The sequence below is a fragment of the Mustela nivalis genome (genome assembly GCF_964662115.1).
Source record: "Mustela nivalis genome assembly, chromosome: 4".
Taxonomy (NCBI): domain Eukaryota; kingdom Metazoa; phylum Chordata; class Mammalia; order Carnivora; family Mustelidae; genus Mustela; species Mustela nivalis.
The window spans coordinates 22,553,591-22,580,814 of record NC_139023.1 but is presented as its reverse complement, the minus strand read 5'-3'; the positions used below and the strand labels follow the sequence as shown (position 1 = coordinate 22,580,814).

The 27,224-nt window shown below is 46.3% G+C and overlaps 1 protein-coding gene across 2 annotated transcripts in view; it reads left to right on the top strand.

The window, feature by feature from the left end:
- The window catches only part of SPMAP2L (sperm microtubule associated protein 2 like), a 64,932-nt gene extending 51,562 nt beyond the window's left edge, over positions 1–13,370 (top strand). The window contains exons 10-11 of one of the 2 annotated variants that reach the window (XR_014311151.1): positions 22–108; positions 12,561–12,607. Coding sequence is in view for 1 of the 2 variants with exons in the window: in XM_082728622.1 (XP_082584748.1) it covers positions 12,561–12,612 (52 nt within the window). In the remaining variant the exon portion in view is untranslated. Of the gene's footprint in view, positions 1–21; positions 109–12,560 lie in introns of both variants that reach the window. The other variant, XM_082728622.1, reaches the window with a different exon arrangement.
- The last annotated feature ends 13,854 nt before the right edge of the window (positions 13,371–27,224 follow it).

Sequence of the window (27,224 nt, the reverse complement as noted above, 5' to 3'; positions counted from 1 at the left end):
TTTTTTCATTCTCATTTAAAGCTGCAACATCTTTGTGAGCTCCTGAAAATACTGTGAGCTACGGGCATTGGGCCTACTGTCCCCAATAAGACAGATGGCCCTGTTCAGGTAGGCAGTCCATATATGGGTCTTGTTGCTGTGAGTGGACCTGTCTACTGAGGATTAACAGGTGCAAGTCATCTCTGTCAAGTGTGATTGAACCTGGGGTGGAGGGGGGAGAGAAGAGGGACCAGGAAGGTATGAACCCTGACTTGGTATTTGCTGATATTGAGGAATTGCTAATTATACTTAGGAGGGTATTGGTATGGTATAAAAGCAGTCTTTTAGAGGTGTGGGCTAAAGCACTTGTGTATGAAGGTATCACCAGAGTTTGCTTTGAAGCGGCCTCAACAAGGGAGTGGATGACAGTGTGAGTTGATCGTTGAAACTAAGTGACAGGGACAGAAGGTTCATTATAGCACTCTCACTTCTATTGGACGTGTTTCAAGCTTTGCATAATAAAGTGGAAGGGGAGCCAGGATGGACAGCGACAGGTCTCAGCAGAGGCTTGGGGTCCTCGGCAATGCAGAACTGCCCCAACACTGGTACTTTCAATGAGGTCCGCTTTGCTCCCAAATGGTTGGTGTCATGGCTGTTTAAGCGGGGGAATTCGAGGCAACGTGTCTTTATCCCATGTTCAGGGATACAGGGATACTCACCCTTTTGTACATGTATCGCATGTACAAAATGGTGAGTTAATTCATAAGTTGGTGGAAGTAGGTTTGTGGGGTTACAATTCGCTGGGAATAAGGTAATATAAGATCAACTGGTACTCTACCCCACATTCAGGGGAATGGGAGGGATTCAGGACTTTCACCAAACTTATGGTTCAGGAGGGTTTTCAAGTTAATTCTCTTTGAATGTTCAAGGGTCAGCATGCTTCCCTTGACCTCTGGGTTGCAAATGCTTGACATGTGAAATGTAAAGAATAAGTGGGAAAGAGAAGATTTAAAGATACTTGTTTGTCAGCCTGGATTTGACTGAAGGAAGGACAATGGGGACATAAATGTTAAATGACTTCCTGCAGTCAGGGATCGGGTGGAGGAGGCTGGTGCTGGAAGGAAACATCACCAAGTATTAGCTATGCAACCATGTACAAGCTCCTTGCCTTCTCAATGACAAGGGGTCAACAGTATTCACTGCTGGGATTTGAAAGTTGCCAATAAATTACACTTCCCCTTTCTCTCCCTGAGTTCAGACACAATTGCGAAACCCAGGCAGATGGAGTTCAAAATAACTCATTTACAAAGGATAAAGCTATTTGGAGAAGGCGGTTTAGGTAAATCAAATGGCTTTGCCAATGTACCCCTCTTCTGGAATTGAATTGAAAAGCCTCCACGGGCCACACCCGACCCCCAGGAGCAGAAAGAATGCAATCGCCCATGGCTCTGAGATCTCGAGAAGGAAGACATGCACTCCTCCTAGAATCACTAGGAGAGGGGTCACTGCTCCCATGGGTAGGAGGGAATGGGGTGGGCGAGGGCAAGAGGCAAGAAGTCCTTTTCTGGGGAATTCTGCCGCTCCACATGGAAGAGTGGGACTTCCCAAGGAACTCTGGGAGATAAATGTCTCTAACCCCTACCTCACTGGGTTCTTGGGAAGTACTTATCCAGTACATAGGAAGTGGGTCTTGTTTTCTCAACCTTCTTAGTGGGATTAAGAAGCTTCTCCTGTCTTTCTGGATAATGGGGTTTACTCCCTTTGGTGCTGCCCGTTGCAGTCCTAGTGAAACCCAGCCCTCTCCAGAGGGGCTGGCCTGTGACTTGCTTAGACTGAGATACTGTGGCCGAAGTGAGAAGGGACGTTGTATGACTTACACGCCCAGGCCTCAGGAAGCCCTGTGACTTCTGCTCCTGCCGTCTTTGAATGCTGCCCTGGGGCTGCCTGGGAAGACACCAGCCTCCTTGAGAGACCACGTGGCGAGGCTCAGCCCCCTCAGACCCCCCATCTGGGCCCATCCTCTGGCTCACCCTTGGCTAAGTGTGCCCATGTGAGAGAGGCAGCAAGATCAGCAAAAGCACTATCCAGCTAATCCACAGAATTGTCGGGAAAAACTGGTTATTGGTTTAAGCTACTAAGTTTGGGTTGACTGGTTATTCAGCAGTAGTTAACTGAGACTGGTAATATGCTGGTGGAGCCTCATGCCGATGCCAAGAGGGTTGGGGAGAAGTAAGGGGTTCTGATGGCAGCGGCTGGCTTCCATTAGGCTTGTGAGCATGTCCTTGGTCTTGGTCTGCTCAATGAGCAGGCAGACATTTCTCCCTCAATTAGGTGTTTTAAGCCCCTTTTCCACTTGTGAGATAACCTGCAACCCACAGCAGGCTTGAGCTGAAGTGACGCACAGTTGGCCAGTGAGAACCTTCATGAACTGAGGCAGAGGAGTGTGCTGGTCACTGACAAAGCTAAACCTTCCACCTTAACTAGTTCCCACTCCTCCTTCTGGAGTGTTTTGCTTCCTAAGGACCTATCTGAAGAGGTCCTGGCCCATGGCCTCCCTTGGCAGCAGAGACATACCACAGGCGGTAAGCAGAGAGAGCCTGAAGATACATGTTCTTTCTTAATTTGTGTTGGGTTTTCTTTTCCGTCTGGGAGGGGCTGCCAGACGGGGAAACTTCCCCACCCATGGCAGCTTGCGTCTGCCTGCCCCCTCTCTGTTGCCAAGGCGTGGTCTGCTGGAACTTCCAGGACGTTGAGCATCCTGGGCTGGATTGCAAGACAGGGCAGGCATAAGACAGGGGACAGAGAAGGGTGGCTGTGTGCCACAGGGGAGCAGAAAGAAGCAGTTTGCTTTCAGTGTGAAGCGGGGGGCAAAGTCGCCCCAGGATAGTAGAGACACAATGGTGGTGGTCAGGCAGCCACTCTGTGGAAAGCAGCAGTGGCCTAGGCAGGTGGACATCAAAGGAAAGCAGTAACAGATCCCAGGTAATACACCTCTTTTTGTGTAACAATTTAAGCAGGTGAGAGGGCCTCAGGGTTTAGAGACTTTGAAAGCACCACATTCCTGGCTTCAGCAAGCTTAAAGCATAGCTTAGCTCAGGAAGCCATTTTGAGATCTGGCTTCTTTGAGATCATTACTGCAAGGCTGACCATTGGTGTAGAAGGAATAAATGACTGCACTGCATGATTTCAAATACACAGGGAGGAAGTATGGACTTGTGGCTGGCAGTGCACTTTCTGGAAGAAGAATGGCAGGATTTCAGCCCCGGACCCACCACTTACTAGCTCTGGTCTTGGATAAATTAACCAACCTCTCTGGGCCTCAATTTCCTCACTTGTAAAACGGAGGTAAGACTAGTATTGCCAAATGTTTCCCCTCAAAGCACCACCAAAGAGCTTGTGAATAAGGCAAAGCTGAATTTATAGCTTACTAAGATCAGGGAGATCTCTACCTTCATGGAATGTTAGCCGCATCTAGTAAGGAAAGGGCAGTGGCTAGGTATTTATGAGTTTGGGATCAGTTAGGATTGGGTGACGGATTGATAGAGACAGCAGGGCAAGAGTTTCTGAAGGAGGCTTTGAGAATTAATGAGACCAGTGAAATACTTCCAGGTATAAAAGTTATTTGCAACTTCATCTTTTTAGGCTAGAGTTTCTTAGAGCTACATGATTGAAGGCAGTAGTGTGTTAAGTAGCACGTTAAGGGAGAAAGTAACCTGTGTTGGGGTATGGGTACATCTCAGAGATAGTGCAGCTTTGGTTCCAGACTACCACTATAAAATGAGTATCACAGTAAAGTGAGACATTATTTTTAGTTTCCCAGGGCACATAAAAATTATGTTTATACTATACTGTATCTATTAACTGTGCAATAACATTAATGTCTAAAAACCACTGTACATATATTTTTTTAAAATATTTATTTGTGAGAGAGAGTGAGCACGAGCAGGGGTTGCAGGGGAAGAGAGGCAGAGGCAGAGGGAGAAGCAGGCTCCGTGGAGCCCGATGCGGGACTCATCCCAGGACCTTGGGATCACGACCTGAGCCAAAAGCAGAGGTTTAACCGACTAAGCCACCCAAGCACCCCTACACTGTGTATATCTTACTTTAAAAATACTCGGGGGTACTGGAGTGGCTCAGCTGGTTAAGCTCAGGTCTTGATCTCAGTTTCATAGTTCAAGTCCCATTTTGGGTTCCATGCTGGTTATGGAGTCTGCCTTAAAAAAAGGAGAAGGAGAAGAATAATAAGAAAATTATTGCTAAAAAAAAAAACTAAACACCATTTCAGCTTTCAGTGAGTTATAATCTTTTTGCTGGTGGAGGGTTTTGCCTTGATGGTGGAATGCTGCTGTGGTTGTTGAAGTTTGGAGTGGCTGTGGCAGTTTCTTAAAATAAAACAATGAAGTTGCCACATCAGTTGTCTTCCTTTTACAAACAATTTCTGTGCAGCAGTGATGCTGTTTGATAGCATTTTGTTCACAGTAGAACTTCTCTCGCACTGGAGTCAATCCTCTTAATTCCTGTTGCTGCTCTAAAAGGTTATGTAACATCCTAAACCCTTTGCTGTCATTTTGAGTCTTCACAGCATCTTCACGGAGTAGATTCCATCTCAAGAAACCACTTTCTTTGCTCACCCATAAGAAGTAACTCCTTATCCCTTCAGTTTTCTCATAAGCCTGCAACAATTCGGTCCCCTCTTCAGGCTCCAGTCCTTAGTCTAGTTCTCTTGTTATTTCCACCACATGTGCACTTCCTTCCTCCGCTGATGTCTGGAACCCCTCAAAGTCCTCCTGAGAGTTAGAATCAACTTCTTCCAAACTCCTATTCATGTTGCTATTTGGACCTCTTCCCATGAATCACAAATGTTCTAAATGATATCCAGAATGGTGAATTCTTTCCAGAAGGTTTTCAATTTACTTCGCTCAGATCCATCAGAGGACTCACTATCTGTGGCAGCTATAGTCTTATGAAATGTATTTCTTCAGTAATAAGACTTGAGAAAAGACACAATGATTCCTTGATCCGTGGGCGGCAGAACGGACATTGTGTTAGCAGGCATGAAAGCAACATCAGTCTAATTGTCCATCTCCATCAGAGCTCTTGGATGACCAGGTACATTGTCAATGAGCAGTCATATTGTCAAAGGAATCTGTTTTTCTGCCCTTTAGGTCTCAACAGGGAGCTGAAAATACTCAGTAAACCGTGCTGGAAGCAGATGTGCTGACATCCAGGCTGGGCTGTTCCGTTGACAGAGCACAGGCAGAGCCAATTCAGCATAATTCTTAAAGACCCTGGAACTTTTGAAATGGCATATGAGCACTGGCTTCCTTTAAAAGTCACCAGATACATTAGCCTCCAACAAAGGCCTGTTCTTTGAAGCTTTAAAGCCAGGCATTGACTTCTTCTCTTTGACTATGAAAGTCCAAGATGGCATCGTCTTCCAGTACAAGGCTGTTTCATCTACATTAACAGTCTGTTGTTTCTTCTAGTCTCCTCCCTTCATTCTTAGCTGGATCCTCTGGGGAACTTGCCATAGCTTCTAATCAGTACTTACAGCTACACCTTGCACTTTTATGTCATAAAAACAGCTTCCTTCTTTAAACCTCATGAATCAACCTCTGCTGGCTTCAGACTTTTCTTCTGCAGCTACTTCCCCTCTCTCAGCCTTCCTGGAATTGAAGAGAATCATGGCCTTGCTCTGGATTAGGTTTGGATTTTTTTTTTAATTTTTAAAAATTTATTTATTTGGCAGAGAAAGAGAGAGAGAGAGATCATCAGTAGGCAGAGAGAGAGAGAGAGGAGGAAGCAGGCTCCTTGCTGAGCAGAAAGCCCGATGTGGGGCTGGATCTAAGGACCCTGAAATCATGACCTGAGCTGAAGGCAGACACTTAACCCACTGAGCCACCCAGGTGCCCCTGGATTAGGTTTTGATTTAAGGGAATGTTTTGGCTGGCCTGATCATTGGTCCAGACCATTCACACTTTCTCCATATCAGCAATAAGGTTGTTCTGCTTTCTTATCAGCTATATGTTCACTAGAGTAACACTTTCAGTTTCCTTCAAGAACTCTTCCTTTGCATTCACAACTTGACTGGTACAAGAGACCCAGCTTTCAGCCTATTGGCTTTCAACATGCCTTCCTCACTAAGCTTAATCACTCCCAGCATTTGATGTAAAATGAGAGATATGTGACTTGAATGCTTCAAGGCCATTGTAGGGTTATTAATAGACCTAGTTTCAGGGAGCAAGGAGGTCTGAGGAGAGGGAGAGAAACTGGGGAGTGGCTGATAGATGGAACAGCCAGAAGACATCAACATCTGTTAGTTACGTTCGCCATCCCATATGGGCATGGTTCGTGGTGCCCGGAACAATTACGATAGTGACATCAAAGATCACTCATCATAAATCATCCATAGCAATATAATCATAATGAAGAAGTTTTAAATATTTGTGACTATTACCAAAATGTGTCACAGAGACACAAAGCAGGTGTTGCTGGAAAAATGGCACCGACAGACTTGCTCAGGGCTGCCACACACCTTAAACTGGTGAAAAACACAGTATCTGCAAATCTCAATAAAGTGAAACTCAATAAAAGGAGGTATGCCTGGACATGGGAACTCTCTACTTTCCATTCGACTTTTCTGAAAACCTAAAGCTGCCCCCCAAATGGAATTATTAAGGAGAAGGAGATTGCTGCGTGGTAGGTATCTTCTTGAGGAAATTTTGAATCATCCAACACAAATCAGGCTAAAACATGCTTTGGGTTCTTCATTTACTTTGCATAAAGGTGCACTGTTTATTTTGCAAGGGCATAAAAGAACAAAACGAGAGCAATAGCATGTCTCACAGCCACTGCCAAAATAAGCTCTCTCATTAGGTTAACAACCATGAACATTCAATCAGTCTCAGAGAAGTAAATCTCAGCCTTAGGAAAGGTTCCAAATCTCCCTCAGTTTACTCAGTAAATAAAGGCTGTATCTTAGTGATTCTTATTAAAGGATTCACCGCATCAACAGACATATATGAAGGTGTTTAACAAAGTGCTTAATTGTTAGTATCTCGTTGATCAGCAATCCCTCATTTAAGTTCACCATCAGAACACATAGTTTTTACTCAGGCAGAGAACCAGCTCCTTAACGCCCTCCCTGGATGGAAGTTTGGTAATCCAGGAGACTTCAAACTCGGTGTCCACAACTGGACCCGTCTCCCCCAGCCCTGGGACCACTCACCTTCTCTGCTTTTGTTCATGGACATACACTCAGGTCTGTGGAAAACATTCTTTTCCTCTCTGTAACTCCGCTTGCTTTCTAACTTTGAGCCTTGTGCCACTGAGCTGGTGGAAAAAACAGCCTCACACCTTTCTGGGGTTCCAGGAGCCTCCCCAGTGCCAAGATGTTGAGTACTGGGGCTTGAGGGTGGGGTGGGGTGGGGAAGGTCCTCTGGGCTCGGTCCACACAGTTACTGCCAAGACTTGTCATCCCCTTTCCATATGTTCCCGGCAGGTCCTCCAGCTTTCTGCTGCTTTTCTGCTGGGGCGGGGATGTAGGAGTCTCTGGCAGGGCCGCCTTTGATCCTGCCTGCTTGGACACAGCCATATTCCCCGGGATTTTCTTGCCTTAGTAGTGACTATTCTGCAAAGCCAGACACAGATCCTTTCTGCTCCTGGAATCCATGACCTCTCATTTTTGCCCCTTTACTCCCACCTATGAGCAAACATTTCCAGTCTGCGGATGACACAGATTCTCTTTCATCTCCCCCGCAATGCCCCACCCCAAGGATTCCCTAAGGACATATAAGCTTTTGGAACAAGGAGCAAAATTACTTGCAAACTCTATCTCTTTTCTCCCTTGCTACCTCCCTCCCCCAAGGCAAGGAGGCTGAAGCCTACAGGGATGGAAAGGAGCCTTACAGAGAAGAAAGGGAAGAAATCCGCGTTTCAAAATAGTATTTGGCCATATATTTTAATTGTATGTAGGTCTGTCTTCCCCTAGTATATTTTAAGCCTTCTGATAGTTTGAATTGTTTTCTTGTGTCCTCCACAATGCCTGTGGAGAGAGAAGATGTGTCTTCTGACAAACTTGGGTTGTTATTCTTTACGTCTTGTCCATTTTTGAGGAAGGCTCTGGAGTGCTCCTGTAGGGTTATGATGGTCACATCCCTGACGCTAAATCACAAGACTTCCCTTCTCAGTCATTGACAACTATTACCTTTTTGGTCACCTTTGGAGATACTGCATATATCTGAACATAGTTCATCAGAATGGATGCAATTTTAAAACTTTTTCATCAGGTGGCAAGGTTTGGGTCTAAATCATTAAATAGGGTGATTTAAATCATTAAATCATTAAATAGGGAGTATAAGTCATCATATTAGTATTAGTGTGTGGGGGGCAGGGAGGGAAGAGGCAGAAACCTTAATACATTGAGTCTCCTACCCCCAAAATGCTGCTGTGTTGATTCAAAATTTTCACATATTATATTCCTTTAAGCTGAGGCACCAAAGGCCCATCTTAAAATGTGAACGTGCTATTTGATGATGGTCTTAGATTATCTTGGTAGTTACTCAGCGGAACAGAAACCCTGAAGGAATGAGACAGGACAGGTACATTGTGATGGAAAGGGTGAAAACTTGAAAAGGAAAAGGCCACTGTCTCCCATGGGTGACTGGAATTAGAAATAAAGTATGAAAGGGGCTCAGAAACCAGGACAAAAGTTCAAAATTTGGTCCAGGATACAGAGACCCTATTTCTGGGGCAAAGGGATTGTATGAGCCTATGGACTTTCTTCAGTGTGAGTTGTCCAATGATAGCTTTTTCATTCCCCGCTCCGCTCAGTAGGGGTAGGCGGCCCCCCAGGCTGGGTGCGCTGGAGTCCCAGGGCCCCAGGTGGGTGTCTCACCACTGACAGGTGCCATGCTGACTAGGAAGGGAGAACGAGCTCTTTGCTCCAGCCGCCCAGTCTGCCACCAGTCCTGGGACAGCCGGGCTGGAGGTGCTCTCCATAGCCACGGCCACCTGCAACCTTGTCAAGGCCATTAACTCTTTCATTCTAAACCTTTCTAGTCCTCTAGCCTTTCCTCTCCAACAACGGGTCCATCCTGCCCCAGCTGGATCACACCAAGTGACTTGGGTGCCCAACCTTCTGTCGCGTGCGGAAGATGAAGAACCGGCTGCTTAGAGCGATCAACTTCCCCTCTCCAGTTCCCACTTAAGTGGCTCTGGGGTGATCCCTGATCCCCATATGAGCTGAAAAGCGGCTAAGAGGTCCCTGCTGGGACATCTCATAATGGGCTGAGCATATCCATTTCCGGCTTTGCCCCTCTTAAAAGCAAGGAAGGAAGAGACCCTTACCGAAACCCTGTCTAGGCTTCTGCCTGATCCTGAGCTGAGTTCAGTTCTGAAGCTGCTCGCGGCCTCAGGGAGCAGCTGTACTACATGAGGCCGGAGCCCATGGCCCTTGGGACTCAGCTGCAGTGCCGGGGCTGGATGCTGAGCGATCTATCTGGTGAGAGTAGGTCCAGGAGCGTTCATTCCTGCACCCCAGTTTCTGGCCCCAGACCTGCCACCCCAGAGTCGCTCAGTAGATATATATCATCATGAAATGAAACTGCATTTAACCCACATTTATGGGATCTGGGTCTACTTTACCAAGCTTTTTAACATCCCCCCAATTCTCTGGCTCATTAAAAGAGAAATTAACTTTATTAATTGACTCAGAAGATTCACATTCTTCCGCTCCCCCCAAACAGTAAAGAGTACATCGTGCAAAGGAGTAGAAAGTGAGGGGAGAGAGCCCTTCTTATTGCCAGACCAGACACGCATGTGCTTTTATGGAATAAGTATTTTGTACCAGGACTGGACAACATAGTGGATTCCTGATGAGAGAAGATGAAAGGAATGACAGTTGGCTGGGACAGAACGCCAAAGGTTCCCTCTTCCCTCCAGCCAGCAGCTCCGCTCCGCAGAGCCAAACAACCCTCTGTCTGGGATTTGTGTTAAACATGACCCTGCCGTGGCTTTTCCCCCAGACAGTGTAAGGCAAGTTCTTTTATTATTATCCTTGTGTAGACTGAGCTAAATCCATACACAGGAGCCCTTAGGTTGCTGCTGCTCTTTTGGAACTTTCTGGGCTTTGAAGATGGTCTGTGACCTATTTTTGAATTATAGAATCTCAAATTCTTGGTCAAGTTCTCACTCATGAGCCCCCAAAGCTCCCAGTTACGGTGCAAATGGATTGAGTGAGTTGAAACAGAAGTGAATTATATAAACCTGTAGGAGATTCCAAATGGTTACTGTTTGACTTTACAGTCTATGTGTGGTGTCCCATTTAATTTTTATTTTTTCAAGATTTTATTTATTTATTCATTTGAGAGAGAGCATTCGGTGGGAGGAGCAGAGGGAGAAGGACTAGTAGACACCATGCTGAGCGCAGAGCCCAATGTTGGGGGGCGGGGAGGTGGGGTGGGTGGGGGGCTTGATCCCACAAACCTGAGAGCATGACCTGAGCCAAAATCAAAAGTTGGATGCTCAATCCACTGAGCCACCCAGGCGCCCCTATAATCCCATTTTCTGAATCCCAAACAGGACACATTCGGAGCATGAGAAGGACTTGAAATCAAGACTGCCCTGGGAGCAAGAGATATAATCACTTGATGTATGTTGCATATTATTTAGGTAACTAAGTCATTTCCCTAACCTTGCCTTGCTTAGGTAGTATAATTACCTGTTCTCTGTAACCTCACACCAGCCTGAAGGTAGTGAAACAGCTGTGGGGGAGGGGAAGCAAGGAAGAGAGAAAATGGTTCAGATGATCTGAAAGAGTGTTTCAGAGATACAGGTGTTATTGAGCTGCAACTAGTTATGTATCATTATATTTCTATTATGCATATCATATATTAAATTACCATATATACTTATCTGGTTGGAAATCCCTTTAGTAAATGAAATGCTTGTGCAATGAGGGCTCACTGACTGCTCGTGCTAACCAGCTGAATTCCATTCACTTGACCTTCACGGGCAAGAGGGCTTAGCTGCTGGGGTTTAGTTCAGCTTAGTAATTTCCCTCATTTCACCCTTGCAAAAAATTCATTGTATGAGGTACCTATTGCTGGGTAACAAACTACCCCGAATGTCAGTGGCTTAACGTGAATACTTAGCAGCTCAGTTTCTGTGTGTCTGAATTCTAGGAGCAGCTGAGGTGACTTAGCTCCCCCTCCCAGAGGCTCCCCTCAGTTCTTCGGCACGTGGGTCTCTCCAGAAGGCAGCTCACGACACAGCAGCAGCCTCCCTCAGAGTGAATAAGAGTGTGCAAAAGAGAGCAAGACAGAAGTCATGGTCTTTTTGTCACCTAATCTTGGAAGTGACATGCCATCGCTTTTGCCATAGGGTCCTGCCCATGGTCAAGGGAAGGGGTTTCCGCAATGGAATGAGTATCGGGTGACAGGGGTCACTGGAGCCATCTTTGGTGCTGCCTACAGCAGCTAGAGAGAAAGTGACCATTTCACTTGTAATCAAAGTAGTATGACCTAAATATGACACAAAATACACAAGCCATCAAAGAAAAGTTAGGTGAATTGGACTTCATCAAAATGAAGAATTTTATGCATCAAGAAAGTGAAAAGACAACCCACAGGATGGGAGAAAAAAACCCACAAACCATACATGTGTTAGGGTATCATATCTACAATATATAGATTTCTTACAATTCAACAATAGAAAGAAAAATAATCCCATGTAAAAATATGCAAAAGAGGGACACCTGGGTGGCTCAGTGGGTTAAGAGGCTGCCTTTGGCTCAGGTCATGATCTCGGGGTCCTGGGATCGAGCCCCGCATAGGGCTCCCTGCTCAGTGGGGAGCCTGCTTTCCCCTCTCTCTCTCTGCCTGCCTCTCTGCCTACTTGTGATCTCTCTCTCTGTCAAATAATTAAAATAAAAATCTCCTTTCCAGTAACTGTAACGGGCAAGGAAAGCTGCATGGCCCTCAAGGACAAGCTTCTCTTCCAAGTCAATACGGCCCCTTAACCTCCCCCCTAATTCCCTGCTATTTTCCTTTCTGGGGATGACTCGGAATGTTTGGTACCTCCGAGAGGGCCTATTTTATGCTTTGCCATTCTTCTCTCACCGTGGGTTGGGTTGCTGGGATTCAGCTGCGGACAGCGAGCATCTTTGTTCCTCAGCGAGCATCTTTGTTCCCACGTGGAACTGAAGTTGGATTCTGTCCAAATGGGTTGGTACTTCTGCTCTGAAAAATCTGGATGTTATAGTTTGTGAAGTTCTGAACAAAAAAAATAAGATGCAAGGAGCCGGGAAGGTGAAGATTTTTACACCGGGCTGCTGACCCCTCTTTTTATTTTTAATCGAGCTGTTTAAGTCTCGGCTTTATTGAACCATCTTTAATCTGAGCCTTCCAGAGCCCCAGCCTCTTGGGTCCTGAATCCTCCGCTGCCCAGCAGATCACCAACTTGCTTTGGCGCCACGTGCACTGTTTGGCTAAACCCTCTGGGATCGGGTCTCAAATCACAGGGGCCCTCATGAAATCCACCAACCGACCGAAGTATTAACCTTTTTTTTTATTCTTCCCCAGAAGCTGGAGGCAATTTGTGAAAAAGAAATTGGTGAAGAACTTAAAAAAATAGAAAATTGAAAAGAACTAGAAAAAAAGAAAAGGATCAGCAACAGCTACTTTTTAGGCTTTGAAGGCCAAGCCTGTGCAGCTCTGGCTGGTAACCCTCTCTTGAGGTGGGTGACGGCAGTAAACACACGGGATCAGCCTTGGCGCCACTCAGAGCAACAGCGATGAGAGGAAACTCTAGAAGGAACACTAGGCAGAGACGGACAACTTCAGGAAACTTCTGGTAAATAAGAACACAAAATATCGCGGAGGCTTGTGGAATGCAGGACGGGTAGGGAAGTAGGAAGTGTAGACATGTGGATCTGCTTCTTGAGAGCCGTGGAAACCAACTAACTTTCTAGAATTAAGCACACGTCTCAATCTAGCTGAGTGATTTTTTACACATATAGAAATCTGTGAAACCACGGGCCAAATCAATATGGAGAATGTTCCCCTCTTCCCAGAAAAGTCTCTTACAACTCTTCCCGGTCATAGCCCCTCCTCTCACCCAGAAGTAGCCCTGTCCTTGTTTCTATCACTATGGATTAGTTGTACCTGTTCTTGAACTTCATATGAATGGAATTACACAGCATGGGTTGGTTTGTGCATGGCTTCTTTTGCAGAGAATAAGGTCTTGGGGGTCTACGCATGTTGTTATGCGTATCTATAGTTTGTTCTTCTGATATTGCTGTGTAGTTTTTCATAATATAAAGGCTTATCCACTGTCCTGCCAGAAGGGTTTTTCCAAGGTGGTTGTATCATTTTTCACTCACCAACAGGGAGAATTCCCATGGTCAGGTTTTTTTTTTTTTTTTTTTAAGATTTTATTCTATTTATTTGACAGAGATCACAAGTAGGCAGAGAGACAGGCAGAGAGAGAGAGAGAGAAGCAGGCTCCCCGCTGAGCAGAGAGCCGCTGGGACCATGACCTGAGAGGAAAGCAGAGGCTTTAACCCACTGAGCCACCCAGGCGCCCCCGCATGGTCAGTTCTGAGATTAAAGAGCAGTCAGCAAACTCCTGAGCCAAACTCCTGGTGGCGTGAAATCTGCAAGGATCTGGAAGGTAGGGAACCAGCAACACTTTGCAGCTGAGGGATGAAAGAAAAAGAATAAAAACAGAGGCCAGAGAGGGCACCTGTAACTGTCTTGCCCCATCCAGTGCCTGCAGGAAGGAAACCCTCAGTTATTAGGGGGTCTTTTTCCTAGAGTGGACATCAGCTAACAGGATTTGATGGAATGGGAGAAGCTAAATTTTTTTTTCAATTAACATAGTGAAAAACAATAATACAAAAAGAAAAAGCAGGGTAGGTAGTAGCAATGTTTCTCATACTTCACTGAGCAAGACAGCTGGTTAAAAACAAAGAATTTATGCTTTTAAAAAAAAGATTTTATTTATTTATGTGTAAAAAATCACTCAGCAAGAGAGGGAACACAAGCAAGGGGGTGGGTGGGGGTGGGAGTGGGAGAAGCAGGCTTCCCGCTGAGCAGGGAGCCCAACGCTCTGGGCTCTTCCCAGGTGCCCAGGATCATGACCTGAGTGGAGCTGAAGGCAGCTGCCTAAGGACGGAGCCACGCAGACACCCCACAAAGTTTACACTTTTTTTTTTTTTTTAAAGATTTCATTTATTTATTTGACAGAGAGAGCACAAGTGGGCAGAGCGGCAGGCAGAGGGAAAGGGAGAAGCAGGCTCTCTCCTGAGCAGGGAGCCCAATGCTGGGGCTGGATCCCAGGAAACCTGGGATCATGGCCTGAGCCGAAGGCAGCTGCTTAATGGACCAGGCGTCCCAGAATTCACACTTCTAAAGAGACACACCAGGTGATACCACTGGTGTTTCAAAAACCACTGAGAGGGAAGTCTGGATGGACCAGTCAGTTAAGCCCCCATGGGCTCCTTGCTGGGGGTCGGGGGGAACGGGGTGGCCTGCTTCTCTTTCCGCCTGCTGCTCCCCTTGCTTGGGCTCTCAGACAAAAATAAATAAAATCTTTTTTTTTTTTTTAAAGATTTTATTTATTTATTTGACAGACAGAGATCACAAGTAGGCAGAGAGGCAGGCAGAGAGAGGAGGAAGCAGGCTCCCCGCTGAGCAGAGAGCCCGATGCGGGGCTCGATCCCAGGACCCTGGGATCACGACCTGAGCCGAAGGCAGAGGCCCCAACCCACTGAGCCACCAAGGCGCCCCAAAATAAATAAAATCTTAAAAAAAAAAAACCAACCCTACTCCTACTGTTTAGAGGTTCAGCCATGTTTGCACATAATGTGTGCTGGGGATAACAGCACGAATATGCCCATCTAACTTGACTTTATATTAGGGCACCTTGTTGACACTGTCCTTTCGATCTGTAAACGTTTTGAGTGTCCCTTTTAAACACATAAAAATCGAGGAAAAGCTTCCTGCATTCACTTTTTCCCTGGGGCTGGGGATGGAAAGGTTCTATCTGGTAATGAAGCTTTTTCTCTCCCTTTCTTGTTGTAAGGAGGACAATTTCCTCAGGTAACCCCATTCCCCTTTTAAAGGGACTTACTTTTAGTTTCAATGTTGAGCTGTGAGGAGCTACAGAAAATTACCAAGACAGCATTACAAAGTTAAGCCAATTTTGGCACATAGTAGTGACTTGATTACATTTATTTCGTTAAAAAATACAGTGAGTGCCAGTTACGTGACAGGCAGTACTCTAGGACAAGGAATACCCGTGGAAAGTGCATATAAAATCCATGAAAAAATATGAGAGACACACGCCCCTGGGCCCGTGCTAGCTGAAACCCTAGCAAAGCTTTCTTCGTCCTGTCCCCTCAGGCCGACCTTGACCTTCGGCTCCCCAGGCCACTAGAGACCCCTTGGGTCAACGGCCCCTCTTCAACCACCTGACTCTCTGCCCCCCACCCCTCCCTGCGGACCCCAGCCGGCTTCACCCACCTCTGGAGCCAAACAAGCAAACAAAATACAAGACAGAAGAGACTTCTGGTTTCAAGAGATTTTCATTTTAGTGGGAAACTGTATTAGTCAGAGGCGGGGTGTGTGTGTGGGGGGCGTAACCTGTAACAAAAGTGCACGCCCACGCCTGCACACGCGCACACTCTCCGGCACCTGTTGTCGGTAGCTTAGCACAGTAAAAACTCATAGAGCTCAGCATCTCATAGCCCAATTCAGGTTGGTAAGAGGAGAGGAATTCTGCTCCAGGCTGCACTTCCTGGTCGGGCTACTTCCACATTCCTCTGGGCCCGCAGAGCCCTCTGCATTCAGCCCGCAGAGGGGAAGGAGAGAGCCCGGGGACCTCAGGGCGAGTTTTTACGGCCAAGCCTGCAAGGGGCGCGCACCACCTTACCTACATCGCATCCACCAGACTGGGGCAGTGGCCGCCCCCAGCTGCAAAGGAGGTTGGGAAGTGTAGCTGGGTGGAAAAGGAAAGAAAAAGAAACCGAGTTTGGTGAACACTAAAAGCCGCTACTGCAGGGACGAAGAAGAAACAGGAAATACAATCCGGGGTGGTAAGTGCTGTTCTATGGGGAGGTAGACAGTGCTTGGTAATAGGAAATACACCTAACCCAGCCTGCATTTGGGCAAAGAGAATATCCAGAAGGAAATGATGCCTAAGCTGGGGAGAAAAAAAAAAGATTAATTTCTTTTTAGACTATGGTAACTGTCTGCTAATGAGATACCTCCCTGCATGAACGATTTGTTTAAACCCAAAAACATTTTTTCCCCCAAAGTAACTATTAGAAAATAATAAGCCCTTTCCTGGGTTGCTCTCATTTTTGCTTTAATAAGAACTAGCCTAGGGGTACCTGAGTGGCTCAGTTGGTTGGGTGACTGCCTTCAGCTCAGGTCATGATCCCGGACTCCTGGGATCCAGTCCCACATCAGGCTCCCAGCTCCATGGGGAGGCTGCTTCTCGCTCTGACATCCCCTCTCATGCTCTCTCACTCTGTCTCTCTCTCAAATAAATAAATAAAATTAAATTTAAAAAAAAAAGACAAAATAGCCTAATGTGGCCGTTGCTATTGACTGACTGCCCAAAAGCCACTCATTCCATCTTCCTTGATAAGAGATGCCTGTTTCCCTGATGCATCAAGCAGCAGTGTGTGCTAGGAGCGTGGGTTCCAGGAGATGGCCTGTAATTAGTCTAAGGCAACCACGGTAATCCAATTCACCGTTTATTCATTCAACCAATATTTAATGAGCTCCACCATGTGTTATTCTGTTCTAAGTGCTAGTTTCACCAATTGTAGGCATGGGGTGGTTGGAGCATGGGGCCCAATTCTAGATAATGAGGGGGAGGGGCAAGACTGCTGGGGGCTTCTGGGAAAAGGCTCTCCTCCCTGATAAGGTAAAATGAGAGTCATCTAAAAAGAAAAAACCAGGGTTATTCCTTCTTGAATTTGGAGGAAATTATGTGGGGTGTGATGCTTGGAACTGAAGTGGTGTCTTGCAACCGGGAGGAGATGGAGATGAGGTCCCAGAGAGGATAACCTAGAGCTCTGGCCCAGTTAGGCGACTGAATTAGGCAAACCTGGAATCACCTACATTTTTTATATGAGACAAAAGAAAGTCTGATAAGCTACTTTCAGCTGGATATTTGGTCACTTACAGCCAGAAGCATTTAAGCAAATACATGTGATTTTGTTGTCATTGTTTGTTTTGGGTTAGAATGGGGAACTAGTTTAATAAATGAATGAAGAATCTTATATTTTTCATTTTCTTCTCAGCTGTGCTGTTTGATCACGGAGGAATTTCTATTATAGATCTATTTCTGGATAAAAATCATCTTTTGTGGGGTGCCTGGATGGTTCAGTCAGTTAAGCATCTGACCTCTGATACCAGCTCAGGTCATGATCTCAGGGTCTAGAGTGGAGCCCTAGATCGGTCTCCATGCTGGGTACGGAGCCCGCTTGGGATTCTCTTTCTCCCTCTCCCTCTGTCCCTCCCCACCCCGACTTGTACTCTCTCTCTCAAAAAAAAAAAAAAAAAAAAAAAAAATTACCTTCCGTATTGACCACTTTGGCCACTGCAGATACCCCACTGGAAGCAGATATGTTTGGAAGCAAAACCATATTTTCTTTTAGGTCCCTACTTTGTGCCCTTTGGAGAACACTGCCAAATGAAAGGGGTTTTTGTTTCTGGTTTTTTGGGTTTGTTTTTTGTTTTTTTTGTTTTGTTTTTTTTAAAGATTTTATTTATTTTACCTGACAGACAGAGATTACAAGTAGACAGAGAGGCAGGCAGAGAGAGAGAGAGAGAGAGAGGAGGAAGCAGGCTCCCTGCTGAGCAGAGAGCCCGATGAGGGACTCAATCCCAGGACCCTGAGATCATGACCTGAGCCGAAGGCAGCAGCTTAACCCACTGAGCCACCCAGGCGCCCCTGGTTTGGTTTTTTAATGTAGAAGAGGCAGCTCCTCATTTGATGATGATGAACTTGATAGGCAGATTCCTTCCTCCCTTCCTCTTTCTTTCCTTTTTCTTTCTTTCTTTCTTTTAAAGATTTTATTTATTTATTTGACAGAGATAGATCACAAGTAGGCAGAGAGGCAGGCAGAGAGAGAGAGAGAGGGAGAAGCAGGCTCCCTGCTGAGCAGAGAGCCCGATGCGGGGCTCGATCCCAGGACCCTGGGATCATGAGCTGAGACGAAGACAGAGGCTTAACCCACTGAGCCACCCAGGCGCCCCTCTTTCTTTTCTTTTTAAAGATTTAATTAATTTGTCAGAGAGAGAGCATGCACACAAGCAAGGGGGGGTGCTGCAGAGGCAGAGGGAGAAGCAGGCTCCCCACCGAGAAGAGAGCTCCCCGAGGAACTCAATGCCAGGACTCTGGGATCATGACCTAAGCTAAAGGCAGACGATTAAGGGCTGAGCCACCCAGGCGCCCCTCTTTCTTTTCTTTCTTTCCTACCCTCCCTCCTCCCTTTTCCCTCTCCCTCTTTCTTTTCATCTCTCCCTCCCTCCCTTTCTCTTTCTCTTTCTTCTCTCACCATAGAATGATGTGGGCTGCAAACAGTGTTCTTTGTGGCCTGTGGGATTTTGGGAGGCTTCCTGAATCTTGTTCAACCAGAAACCTGGCAAATTCCATCCTAATTCAGAGCTTCCTGGCTGAACTCCATGGAACTTCAGCTAAGGAATTAAGCTGGTAAGCCAGTGATATTTGAAATGAATAATGGAGATATTTGGGGATAAGCTTTAATTTTGGAATAAGTATGCCAGAGAGCTTTTTGCTAGAATGACCTGGCATCACAAATATTTGAGATGCCACTTGGCTTCTCACCTGATGGTGACGATGCCAATAAATGACAGTATCTTTCCCAGACTCTGTGAGATCTGGGTGCTAATGCCTGTTCGCTTTGACAATTATGCTGTTGATCCAAAAGGTCATCATCATCGTTTTGAGGCTTTCGTATCTGCCCATTTTTTATGTCATTGGTTGTTTTGATTTATAGCTGTGATTTGAGGGAGAAGCTCTGTATTGGTCAGGGTACTGGCAGGAAATAGACGGCAGAGTGTACTGCAGATGATTCATGAAAGGGCCCTCCGAATATGTGAGAGTATTGTGGGAAACCCACAAGGGGGAGTGAGACATTAAGGAGAATACCAATTACTACTTCTAGGCTTGGAATGGGTCAAGGGAAGGGAGAGGTTATTGGAAAGTGAAGAGATCAATATCTTTGGGAGGGCCTCCTGCTAGAAGCTATGACCTTGCCTAGAAGAACATAGTGGCTGTCAAACTAGGACTCTAGATGGACAGAGACAGGGAAAAACCACACTGACATTACCCTACTCTTATCCTCGGATCTTGCTGCTAGTGAACATCATTGGGTAACTCAACCAGCAGTCAGAGGGAAGGGAGCTTGGTTGAGGCAATCTGTAAACGTCACCCTCCTTGGCCACAGAACAGGGTAGAAAAGGATAGAGAGTGGATCCGGAAGAGCAAATAGGATTGTCCGTTTGTGTGCCTTCACTTTCTTTGTCAATAACTTTAAAACCAGTTAATAGATAGGCAGGTCCTAGATCCATTCTTTAAAGCTACGAACTTTTATTGTTTATGAAACAGGGGGCGCCTGGGTGGCTCAGTGGGTTAAGCCTCTGCCTTCAGCTCAGCTCATGATCTCAGGGTCCTGGGATCGAGCCCCACATCGAGCTCTTTGCTCAGAGGGGAGCCTGCTTTCCTCCCACTCTCTCTGCCTGCCTCTCTGCCTACTTGTGAGCTCTGTCAAATAAATAATAAAATCTTTTTTAAAAATTTAAAAACAAGGCAGGCTAGGCTCTATAATGAGATCCCCAAACACTATGACTTTCTCAAAATAAAAGATTATTTCTCTATTGGGCTCCTTCCCGGAAAGGAGTCCAGGGCTGATGTGATGACTTGATGGTGTTCAGTGCTTTGGTAGATATTAGTTCTGTTGAAAAAACATCTCCAGTCTTCCTTCTCTGCAAATAATGGAGGATTATACTTCTTTGCCCTGTTGGGGTTAGAGAGGGCCATGCAGTTTGCTTTAGCCTGTGAAATATGAGTGTGGAGTGTGCCACAGAAGCATTTAGTTGCCCACGTTTCCCCTTTCACTGAGATTTGCAAGGAAGCACTATTACTATGAAGGACAGCCATACTGAAAAGATTCTCAGAGCTGTAGCAGATTTGTGGGAGAAATAGAGAAATAAAGCATGCTTTTTAAAAAAAAATTTTTTTTAATTAACATATAATGTATTATTAGCCCTAGGGGTACAGGTCTGTGAATCACCAGATTTATATACTTCACAGCACTCACCATAGCACATACCGTCCCCAATGTCCGTAACCCCACCACCCTCTCCCTACCCCCCTCCCCCTGGCACCCCTCAGTTTGTTTTGTGAAATTAAGAGTCTCTTATGGTTTGTCTCCCTCCTGATCCCATCTTGTTTCATTTATTCATAAAGTGTGCTTTTAAGCCACTGGTTGGAGGTCGGTTGTTCATGTTGCTAAACCTGATATTTTTGAAGAATACAGAGACCCGGGCTTCTTCTGTTCTGTTACCCTCCAATCCCTAAGGTATTGCTGTCATTTACATGATCACGACAGCTCATTATCATAGTCCTCTTCTAGTTCAGGGGAAGTGGGATGAGAAACAAGAGGGCACATTATTCTTTTTAGAGGCATGACCCACAAGTACCACACGTCACTTCCTCAGCCACACCTAGTACTTTAGTTCTCTATTGCGGCAAGACCAGTTATCCCAAAGCTTGGGAGATTCGAACAGCAAACATTTATAAGGGGAAGCTTAGCTGGGTAGGTTACATCTCAAGGGCTGCTGTTATCTGAAGGCTTAACAGGGGCTGGTGGATGCACTTCCAAGCTCAGTCACATGGTTGGAGGCAGACCTCTGTCCTTACTGGCTGTTGTCGGGAGGCGTTTGTTGTTTGCCATGTGGGCATCTCCCTAGGGCTGCTCGCCATGGCAGCTGGCTTCCCCCAGAAGGAAGACGATCCCAAAGAGAGACAGACACAGAGACAGAGAAGCTGCAGTGTCTTTTAACCTCATTTCAGAACTGACCCATCATCATTTGTTTCTTTACTGGCCACACAGACCAATCCTAGTACAGTGTGGGGAGGGACTATGGGAAGGTGTGAACAGCAGGAGGTAGAGATCACTGGAGGCATCTTGGAGGCTAAAATACCTCACTGGAAGAGAGGTGAGAAAAGCTAGTCTGCAGCTGGGCAACCATCCCCTCAGATAAAACTATAGGAAGAAGCTGAGAAGGGCTGAGGGGACACATAAAATTCTCTGCCCTTGCCTCTAGCCACACAAATATACATGTGCACTCTCTTTCTCATACATGAATATACATTCTATATCCTAAAAAGATTCTAGGCTTCTGAATTATAGTTCACAGCTGTGGCCCAGAGGGTTCTCCTCCTTAGGGTCTCTATCCCCAGAAACTTGCCTTCTTCACTCCCAGACAATGCCAGATTCCCATATAAAATACTTTCAAAGAAAGGAATGGAGAGCGGGAGCTTCCGTCTGGAGGAAAGAGTAAGAAAATCCTTCCCGGGGCAGCTGGGTGGTTCATTCAGTTAAGTGACTGACTTTTGATTTCAGCTCCGGTCATGATCACGGGGTTGTGAGATTGAGCCCCAGGTTGGGTTCTCTGCTCAGCAGGGAGTCTGCTTGGGATTCTCTCTCTCCCTCTCCCCCTGCTCATATCCTTTCTCTTTCTGTTTATTGAAAAAAGAAGAAGAAAAAGAAAACCCTTCTGCATTGCTAATCTGGAACTCCAAGGATGAGTCATATGAACTATGAGTCAGTTTACCATCATATGTAAGGAGTTGGATAAGTTGCATAAATTGAGATTCAAATCTAATGTTTCTTATGTTTTTCTAAATTAAGGTGGTAAACTCTTACAAGAAGCCACATCAAAATCTATATTGACAGGTGCATATCCCCAGTGTAACAGTGCTTAAGTACTTTTAAGCATACAAAATGATGGTGAAGGAGAAGGGAGAAGATCTCTAGAAGCTTCTACTTCTTCATGCCTGTAATCACTTATGTAGAGCACAGCAGCATAGCCCCAGGCTTCATCAAACCCCCAAATCTCGTTCTTTCCTGCCAACAGAAGCAGTGGCTGATGTCCCAGATCTTTGCCCGACTTACATCCACTTCACCATCTCTCAGTACTTCCATCATGGGAAAAGAATGTGATGGTTCAGATTATTTTTCTTATCAGCATTGTTATGGCTAGATACTTTTGCATTGAATTTGGGCAAGGATATAGTTGAAAGTGTTTTAAAATGACCTTTTAGTGGACAGTGGACTCTGGGGAGCAAAGTTCTACATGGAGATGGCAAGGGTTAAGAGACAAGAGCAAAATGTCACCCATGACATTTTGTCAGTTCAAAAAGTATGTCTTTAATGTCCATAAATTACCTACTTGTCATCTTGTCCTTTAATGTGCAAAACTAATTTTTTCTTGAGACTCCATCAATTGAGAAAAATCTGATACTCTGTCCAATTATTTTCAAGGTTTGTTGGCCTGTAAATTCCTGGTTTTTTTTTTTTTTTCTCTTTTTTCAAAATTTGGCTTGGATTCCCTGCTTCTCCTAGATTCTTTTTTTTTTTTTTGTCTTTTAATTCTTATTAGGTTTTTTTTTTTTTAAGATTTTATTGATCTATTGATATATATGACAGAGAGAGACAGTGAGAGAGTGGAGGAGTAGGAGAAGATGGAGAAGCAGGCTTCCTACTGAGCAGGGAGCCTGAGCTGGGGCTGGATCCCAGAACTCTGGGATCACGACCCAAGCCAAAGGCAGACGCTTAATAACTGAGCCACCTGGGCGCCCCAGTCCTGGATTCTTAATTACTCTAGTAGCTGGTAGGCTTCCTTCTGTGCATTTGTCTCTTCTTTTCTTTACTCTGACATTAGTCAGGCTCCTTGTGCTGCCAATAACAGATACACAGTAAGAAGAGGATTTCTTGGTTCACAGAGCCTGGATGACTGGGGTAGCCCAAGGGAAGAGTGAGAACTGGGGCTTCCGGACCTGACCTCACTTTCTCTGCTTGTCTTTGAAACCCCATCTCTGCCCGGCTTCATTCTCTTCCACGGCAGAGTGCCCTTCTCTGCGTGGTTGGGTAGAAGGCTGCCTGCAACGCCAGCCCTCTTCCTCCTAACTCTCCATGCAAACGCACAGTAGAGAATTACCCCACCAGTTCCAACTGGGAAAACTCTGGTGCAGGACTTTGCCCACATGAGGTCAAGAGCCCTTGCCTTGTTTCAGTCCCTGTGTGTGCAGGGAGATGGCACTGTGATTGGCCAGTGGGGGTCCTGGGTTGGGAGCGTGGGGGGCTCTAACTGCTCTACCAGGACAAAGTGGGAGGAGTTCCCCAAAGGAAAAGGGATGCTGTCACCCCATTACAAGAAGAGAGCAGACGGAAACACACTTTTCTTCAGTCCGCCGTGTGCCAGAAACGCGCCTCCAGCAGTTTCTTCCCCATCCCCTGAAGGATCACCAAGGCAGGGCTTTTGTGGACTAAAGCTTTCCTAAAAGTTGAAGATTTCTTCAATTGTGCCTACAGAAAGGAAGCCTCCGGAAAAGCCCCAAAGTACAGGATTCACAGAGCTTCCGGGAGATGCTGGGAAGTGTGCGGTGCCCACAATGGGCATGGAAGCCCAGCGTATCTTCCACGAACCAAATCCTCTACAATAGACTGGTCATCCAGGGAGTAAACTGTTTTCCTGAATTCTGGGAACTGTTCTAGCCACTTAATCACACCCAAGGAGGGGGTCCTGGGAACTTTTTGATATAAAACCTCAAAAGCACGCCACCCTTCAATATATTACACTGCTTACCTCTGGGTAGTGGGGTCATGGGCAATTTTTATGGATTTTGTTGGGTTTATTGTTTCTCTTTTTTGCTTATCTCTATTTCTGCAATTAATAAATGAAACTGGCTCAAGGCAAGTCAGGAGAAGCAGAGCCTGCTGTCTCTGTCCTCTTTAGGGAGAAATGTGAACCCCCTCGCTGAAGCCTCCTACCTCCTCACCACCAGCCAGCCCTTCATCCTAAGCCTCTGCGGCAGGACCCCATCACACGACCACCACAGTCTCCAGTGAGGATGGAAAAAGGAGTATTTCAGTGTTTTCAGCCTCTACAGTCTTGCTAGAGAAAGGTGGCCACAGAGGAAGGGGCCGGGCGCAATGATCAGTCTAGGCAGCCAGTACGTCTGCAACAGCAGAACCGGGACATCGGGGAAGGCAGAGGGATTGGACGATTGTTCTCGGTCTGGGGTGGGTGTTACCACTCTGGTGTGTGGCGCTGGGTGTCCAGAAGGGACTCCTGATCGTAAAACGTAGAGCTCTGGGCTTTCATTATGACTGCTGTCAGACATCACACACCGATCCCGGTCCCAGTCTCGTTAGTACTTTGCAGTGATAGTAATTATTATTCCTATTTACAAAGTGTTTTTTCCGAGGTAGGGTATTGCCATCTTCCTATTACAGTTGAAAAAGTCAACTCAGGAAGCTTAGTACAGGGAACGGATCCACAGGGGCAAGGAGGGCCCTGCAGCCGGCCGTGCCCTGGAGGACAGAACTGCTGCACCAGGAAGGCTGAAGACCCCCAGGTCCGCGAGGGCCTGCCACGGGGATGCCCCGGCCACCAAGGCCTGAGACGAGCTCCAAGGCCACCCATCCTGTGTGCTGCATCCTATGGCGACGAGCCTGCGCGAGTCAGGCTGGGGGAGGCTCATCGTGTCGAACACCAGATGCACCTAACGGAGGCTGATGGCGAGGCCCCGCTGGGGGACTGGGTGGGCTTCTGGGAGCCGCGCCAGGAAACTGAAGACGGGGGTGGAGGGTGTTGTTGTGCGCTAGTGAACGACGCGGCAAAGACTCAGCCCAGGACATCATGAAGGAGTACTTCAAAGGCAAGAAATGAATAAATAAAAACTTGGCACTGGTTTAAACAAACTAGTTAGTTAATTAAAAGGACACAGAATCTCATTTTGTCCCAGCGTGGGCCAGTCAAGGACTCTTGACTCTTGGGCCTGAGCAGCACAGGAAGCGATGCGTCTATCACACACTGTACTTCTCAGTCCCAGGGCACACTCTCTGCCCAGCTCGTCAGCTCATCTGAGCTGGATGGATTGTTCTCGAAACATGTCTCTGGTGTGCTAGGAAGACGTCTGAGGGTCTGAGACCTGGTTTACCATCTCTCTCAGGCCCTGACATGGGTACATCACTGTGCTCTGCATCTGCTTCGCCCACAGTTACTTTTCTCCGTTAGCCAGGGTCTATGAAAGTGCCTTGGAACGAAGAATGTTCTCTCTCTGTAGGTATCTCTTATGTGCACACATTCCTACCTCATCTCTACCTTTCCCCTTTTTCTTTCTTTCTTTTCCTCCCTCCCTTCCTCCCTTCTTTCCAGAAAGTGATGTCAGCATCCAGCAGTGGTGCTGGGAAATGCTCAGGATACCACTTTCTAGGTTGCAGAGGAGCATGTAGGGGGACATTATTCTTCCAGACCCTGGGTCAATGTGTGTTATTCCCAGAAGAAATGTTTTAAGGTACAGGGAGAGGAAATTTGCCAAGGATGTTTAATGGGTTCTTGTAAACATTTGTATTCTGAATAACTGTTAGTGTTTCTTATTCTGGACTCTTTATTTTAAAGATCTAAAAAAAGTTGTGCCTGCCTTGTAGGTCGGAGTCAGAAGTGTAGACCAGTGATGGGGCGCCTCGGGGGCTCAGGCAGTTAAGCATTGGACTCTTGATCCCAACTGAGGTCTTGATCTCAGCATCCTGAGTTCAAGCCCCACACTGGGCTCCATGCTGGGTGTGGATCCTACTTAAAAAAAAAAAAAAAAAAAGAAAGAAAGAAAGTACAGACCAGTGTCATTATTCCAGGGAGGGTTGGCAGACACCGCTCGTGGCCTTTCTAATATCCATCCTCCTTCTTTCTTTTCTTTTCTTTTTTTAATTTTATTTATTTGAGAGAGAGAGAGCCAGAGAGAGAGCACAAGTGAGCACAGGGTGGGGGAGGGACAGGGGAGAGGGAGAAGCAGACTCCCCACTGAGCGGGGAGCCCAACCTGAGGCTCCATCCCAGGGCAACGGGGTCACGACCTGAGCCAAAGGTAGATGTTTAACCAACTGAGCTCCCCCGGTGCCCCTCTCCCCTTCTTTCTTACTAACAGAACCCTGATTTTGCTTAAGGCAGCCATATGCCCAATTAAAAATGTTCACTTTCCTAGGCTCCCTTGCAGATAGGAATAGCATGGGACTCAATTCTGGCCAATGATATGTAAGTGACAGTTGCCAGGTGAGGGCCTCCAGGAAACCCTTTTTAAAGATCAGAGACTTCACTAGCATCCTACCCCTGACCCCTTTTTTTTGCTTGAAATGCAGACTCAGTGGCCAAGCATCCACCTTATAGCCATGAAAACAAAAGCTACAAGTTAAAGATAGCAAAGTAGGAGACAGAATGACCATAAGTCCTTGACAACAGTAGAGAGGCACTTACTTGCTGATGTTACAGGTAAAAACAGTCAACTAATCAATTAAATAAACAAAAAGCCAATTTGGTTAATCCATTATGGTCAAGTTATTGTCCCATGCAGTGAAACACAATTTTTAAGAAAATATTTATTTATTTACTTATTTATTTGGGGGGAGATGGGAGGGGCAGAGAGAGAATCTTCAAGCAGACTCCCTACGGAGTGCAGAGACTGACTTGGGGCTCCATCTCCCCATCTGTGAGATCATGACCTGAGCCAAAACCCGGAGTCAGCCACTTAACTGACTGAGCCACCCAGGTACCCCAATCAAACACACTTTGAAGTGGTAAGGCCATTAAGACATTAAATGTGCTATGATAAGGGGTGCCTGGGTGGCTCTGTCGGTTAAGCCTCTGCCTTTGGCTCAGGTCATGATCCCCAGGGTCCTGGGATCGAGCCTCACATTGGGCTCTCTGCTCAGCACGAAGCCTGCTTCTCTCTCCCTTTGCAGCTCCTCCTGCTTGTGCACGCGTTCTCTCTCCCTCTCTCTGCCAAATAAATAAATAAATACAGTCTTTAAAAAAAATAATGGGGGCGCTTGGGTGACTCAGTGGGTTAAAGCCTCTGCCTTCGGCTCAGGTCATGATCCCAGGGTCCTGGGATCGAGCCCCGTGTTGGGCTCTCTGCTCCGCG